This window comes from Ranitomeya variabilis, chromosome 6, assembly GCF_051348905.1.
Source record: "Ranitomeya variabilis isolate aRanVar5 chromosome 6, aRanVar5.hap1, whole genome shotgun sequence".
Taxonomy (NCBI): Eukaryota; Metazoa; Chordata; class Amphibia; order Anura; family Dendrobatidae; genus Ranitomeya; species Ranitomeya variabilis.
In genome coordinates, this window is record NC_135237.1 from 11,226,893 (window position 1) to 11,232,110 (window position 5,218).

The 5,218-nt window shown below is 46.7% G+C and overlaps 1 protein-coding gene across 1 annotated transcript; it reads left to right on the forward strand.

Annotated features, from left to right (window-relative positions):
• Positions 1–329: 329 nt before the first annotated feature.
• Positions 330–2,155, forward strand: LOC143782202 (uncharacterized). The gene is made up of 3 exons (XM_077269403.1): positions 330–558; positions 809–1,358; positions 1,658–2,155. The coding sequence occupies exons 1-3, from the start codon at positions 330–332 to the stop codon at positions 1,689–1,691; spliced, it is 813 nt and encodes a 270-aa protein (XP_077125518.1). The 3' UTR covers positions 1,692–2,155.
• Positions 2,156–5,218: the final 3,063 nt, after the last annotated feature.

Below are 5,218 nucleotides of genomic sequence, written 5' to 3' on the forward strand. Positions count from 1 at the left end.
CAGAGAGGACAACAAAAATTTCCTCAGGTTCCTGTGGTACAAGGACAATGACCCCAGCAAAGAGATGGTTGAGTATCGCATGCGGGTGCACGTATTTGGGAACAGCCCTTCACCTGCAGTGGCAACATATGGCCTGCGGAGAACCGCACTAGGAGAGTCCAAGTATGGAACAGACGCCAGAGACTTTGTAGAGAAAGACTTCTACGTAGACAATGGACTAAAATCTCTACCTACAGAAGAAGCGGCAATTGACCTACTTAAAAGGACCCAACATGCTGCACCGAGCTAAGCTTAGACTGCACAAAATTGCTTCAAACAGCCTGGCTGTCATGAGAGCCTTTGAGTCAAGTGACCACGCACCTGGATTCAAGGACATAGACCTGGGAACAGACCGTCCGCCCAAGCAGAGAAGCTTAGGCCTGAGGTGGAATTTGTCAGCTGACGCCTTCAGTTTCCAAATCAACTGTGCAGACAAACCATTGACTAAACATGATATCCTGTTAGTGGTAAATAGCCTATATGACCCACTGGGATTCGTAGCACCAATTACCATACAAGGTAAATCACTCCTGAGACAGCTCTCTGAAACCGTCAAGGACTGGGATGCCCCGCTCCCTTTTCTGATAAGGAATCGAAATGGGAAACCTGGAAGCAGTCTTTTTGTGCTTTGGATGAAATCCATATACCGAGATGCTACGCTGGAATCTCACTTGCTGCTAGCACTAGGACGGAACTACATGTGTTCTCAGATGCATCCACGGATGCCATTGCAGCTGTTGCCTACCTGAAGGTAACGGGATCTGACAAGATCATGTTGGGTTTGTTTTCGGCAAGGCTAAGTTGGCTCCCAAGCCTGACCACACTATTCCCAGGCTTGAACTCTGTGGGACTGTGCTTGCAGTAGAACTTGCAGACTTTATTCAGCATGAGCTGGACACTCACATAGATGACGTACAATACTACAGTGACAGTAAAGTTGTCTTGGGTTACATCTACAATCAAACAAGGCGCTTCTACGTGTACGTCAGTAACCGCATTGAGAGAAAAAGAAGGTCTTCCAAACCTGAACAGTGGCAGTATATCCCATCTGAGCTTAATCCAGCCGACCATGCCACTAGAGCTATGTCTATAAATTCTTTTGCTAACTCTTCTTGGCTTTCAGGTCCAAAGTTTCTGCTGGAACAGAAGGGAAGTGAATGTGCCCAGGAAGTCTTCAGCATCCAGGATGCGGATGATGATCCAGAAGTCCGCTCCGAGGTCAGTGCTCTGGCCACGAACGCTAAACCAACCTCCACCCTCAGTTGCCAGCGCTTCGAACGCTTCTCCAATTGGATGAAACTCGTCAAGACTATCTCAAGGTTAGTCCACATTGCGAGATCTTATCACAATTCACATGGAGACAAAGACTGTCATGGTTGGCACGTCTGCCAAAAACTACTCTCTATCAATGACATTCCGGTAAGATAAACTATAAACAGAACTCTGCAATAGTAGCTTTGCCCATTGGATTACAGTTGGGTCGGAGATAGTTTGGCCTATCGCGGCTTCTCTGATCCAAAGATGGGTTTTCCTTTGGATTATCTCAGGAACTGACTTAATGTCTTATCTTGTTTAAAGTTGTTATTGCATTACGTGCATGTTTGGTTTCATTTTCTAGGTTGTTGGACTTTATTTCAAGGACATTAATATAGTGAAATCCCTTATGGAATTTCAGACGGGGAGTATGCTGTTCCATGTATGTTCTTGTTTCCATGTATGTTGTTATATTTTACTCTGCTGCCACCCAATGGCCTTTTTCCGTATGGCAGCTTATTATTCATTAATTCTTGTAGGCATGTCTTCCGTTTCAGGGGTCAAGTCTTCTCTTCCTCTGGCAGCCATTCCAGGTTCAGTTTCATGCTGTTGTGAGAGGACGCTCTTTAACCGGGCTTAGGAAGGCATCAGTCTTTCGACCTCTTTTGTTGCTCACACTTGCAGTCATACTTGGTGCTACATCTTACTGTACCCTGTCTACCCTGCATATCTGGAGAAAGTACTGTATTACCAGTTATACGCTGTATGTCCAAATTTCCAAATAAACAAGTCTGGACTGCACAATCCCTGGTGTGCATCATCTCTTCGGACGCTGAGCAGCATTGGTCCTGTCTGCCTCATATCGAGGAAAACACTGAAGGTACCATTCTTTCACAACTCTTAATAGTCAACCACACCTCCATTCACCTCATGTGGGGACAGAACACACTTTCTGAGTGTCTGAGGTAATTTTCTCATTAACTTCCTCCAACATCAGCATTACATGTAAGGCTAGGTTCACATTGCGTTAGGGCAATCCGTTTAGCACATAGCGCTAGCGGATTGCGCTAACGCAATGTATCTAGAGGGATCGCGTTTGCCGATCCCGCTAGTGCAGATCCCCGCTGCAAGCAGCGTCTGAGGTCCGTCTGAAAATAACGGCACATCGCTAGCGCGTGCCGAAAATGGCATGCGCTAGCGATGCGCTAGAGATCAGAATCACATTGCCGTCAATGGTGCGCTAATGGACCCGTTGCATGGCGTTAATTGTGACAATTTCACCATGCAGCGGAGTCCGTTAGCATTAACACATTAACGCAATGTGAACCTAGCCTTACCTCAGTCTCCAATACAATACACGGAGGTGATATCCTGCTCGTGAGGTCAGTTCTGTGGTAACCTCATGGTGTACGGCAGAAGGTTGTACTCCTGGCTTTTCATAATGCTCCTCACGGTGGCCAAGCTTTCTGTCACGATGAGCCTCTTCTCATTTTGCCCAGTAGCAGCCTCTTTAAGTAGAGGATGCTGGTGGAGATAGTAGTTTGAGCAACTAAACCCGAACTGTCTCTTTACTGATAAGAATGGGGCAAGAAATAGGACTTTCCCTAATCTGAAGACTGCTCCTTTATTTTATTAGTCCCTTCTAGACCCAGCAGTCCGGGGGAGGAAACTCCTCTTCCTACAAAATGGCTTCATCTTCTTAAGCCCCCGTCTCACATAGCGAGATCGCTAGCGAGATCGCTGCTGTGTCAAGTTTTGTGATGCAACAGTGACCTCAGTAGCGATCTCGCTATGTGTGACACGTACCAGCGATCAGGCCCCTGCTGTGAGATCGCTGGTCGTGTCGGAATGGCCTGGACCGTTTTTTGATCGTTGAGGTCCCGCTGACATCGCTGAATCGGTGTGTGTGACACCGATCCAGCGATGTCTTCACTGGTAACCAGGGTAAACATCGGGTTACTAAGCGCAGGGCCGCGCTTAGTAACCCGATGTTTACCCTGGTTACCAGCGTAAATGTAAAAAAACAAACACTACATACTCACCATCTGATGTCCGTCAGGTCCCTTGCCGTCCGCTTCCTGCTCTGACTGAGTGCCGTACAGTGAGAGCACAGCACAGCAGTGACGTCACCGCTGCGCTCTGCTCTCACTGTACGGCCGGATCTCAGTCAGAGCAGGAAGCAGACGGCAAGGGACCTGACGGACATCAGATGGTGAGTATGTACTGTTTGTTTTTTTTGGTAACCAGGGTAAACATCGGGTTACTAAGCGCCGCCCTGCACTTAGTAACCCGATGTTTACCCTGGTTACCCGGGTGCTGCAGGGGGACTTCGGCATCGTTGAAGACAGTTTCACCGATGCCGAAGTCGTTCCCCTGATCGTTGGTCGCTGGAGAGCGGTCTGTGTGACAGCTCCCCAGCGACCACACAGCGACTTACCAACGATCACGGCCAGGTTGTATCGCTGGTCGTGATCGTTGGTAAATCGCTATGTGAGACGGGACCTTTACTCCTCTCACAAATTGTCTGACTTTCAACTGCTACCTCTATTCTTAAATACCTCACAGGATTTAGCTCCTCCTACTCTCATGTGACTCTTAAAGCTGCAGCCATTGGCTGACTGCCTAGGAGCATTTGTTCCAGAAGCTTCGGCATACTAAGCAGAGCTAGGTCACACGATCAAGCCTATGAGGGGAAGATTAACCCTTTTAATGCTGCCTGTCAACAGGTCTCAGTTTACACAAAAAAATCACAGCATTTGTATGGAACCCACTGTACATCCGGTATCCCATTGAAATGGTCACTTTGTGGGATACCACACACAGACCTCGAAGGTAGAATTTCTGAAAAACTGTACTACTTGCCACATGTTGCGGGTGATTAGGATGTGGAAATTGTGGAAATTATTATTACAAGAGCTATTGATTAAAATGTACTTTTGTTCTTGGGAAAACAGCTTTAATGGGGAGAAAGCCGTTATGCTGGGGGACAGAATGGCGAGAAGGTTGGAGAGTGATTATACTAGTGACTGGGAAGAGGCCAATTACTATACAGGAGGAAATGATAGTTTAGATAGTGACCTGGGTATAAGTAATGAAATTGGGGTGGTATGGGGGAGGGGTTAGGACCATCAATACAATAAGCAGGAATAGAGGTACCGAGAAATGCCTAAAGTGCCTGTATACTAATGCCAGAAACTTCACCAAGATGGAGGAATTGGAATTAATATTGTTGGATGAAAATTGTGATATGGTGGTGATAACGAACGAGACAACGGAGACATGACTGTAGTACTCTATGGAGCAATATATGGGGCTTATTATTCTGTATAGAGAACTATGTGGTGCCCTTAAAGGGAACCTGTCACCTGAATTTGGCGGGTCCAGTTTTGGGTCATATGGGCGGGGTTTTCAGGTGTTTGATTCACCCTTTCCCTACCCGCTGGCTGCATGCTGGCCGCAATATTGGATTGAAGTTCATTCTCTGTTCTCCGGAGTACACGCCTTATTGCCTTGCGCAGGCGTGTACTCCGGAGGACAGAGAATAAACTTCAATCCAATATTGCGGCCAGCATGCAGCCAGCGGGTAAGGAAAGGGTGAATCAAACACCCGAAAACCCCACCCATATGACCCAAAACTGGTCCCACCAAATTCAGGTGACAGGTTCCCTTTAATACTGTATGGAGCAATATATGGGGCTCATTCTGTATAAAGCACTATGTGGTGCCCTTAATACTGTATGGAGCAATATATGGGGCTCAATATTCTGTATGGAGGACTATGTGGTGCCTATAATACTGTATGGAGGTCTATACTGTCCAGTTTCTAACCTATTGTACATTTTACAATAGACAGCACTCAAGTAACATAAGTGAAATCTTTGGCATTGTACTATACCTAGATTTATCTGCCGTATCTGTGCCTCAT

Bases quoted from the DNA above. Each gene is read 5' to 3' on its own strand.
- LOC143782202 (XM_077269403.1), top strand. From the start codon at position 330: ATGAGAGCCTTTGAGTCAAGTGACCACGCACCTGGATTCAAGGACATA. The intron at 559-808 runs GTAAATCACTCC...GGATCTGACAAG, and splicing joins AGCACCAATTACCATACAAG to ATCATGTTGGGTTTGTTTTC. The intron at 1,359-1,657 runs GTTAGTCCACAT...TTCATTTTCTAG, and splicing joins CTCGTCAAGACTATCTCAAG to GTTGTTGGACTTTATTTCAA.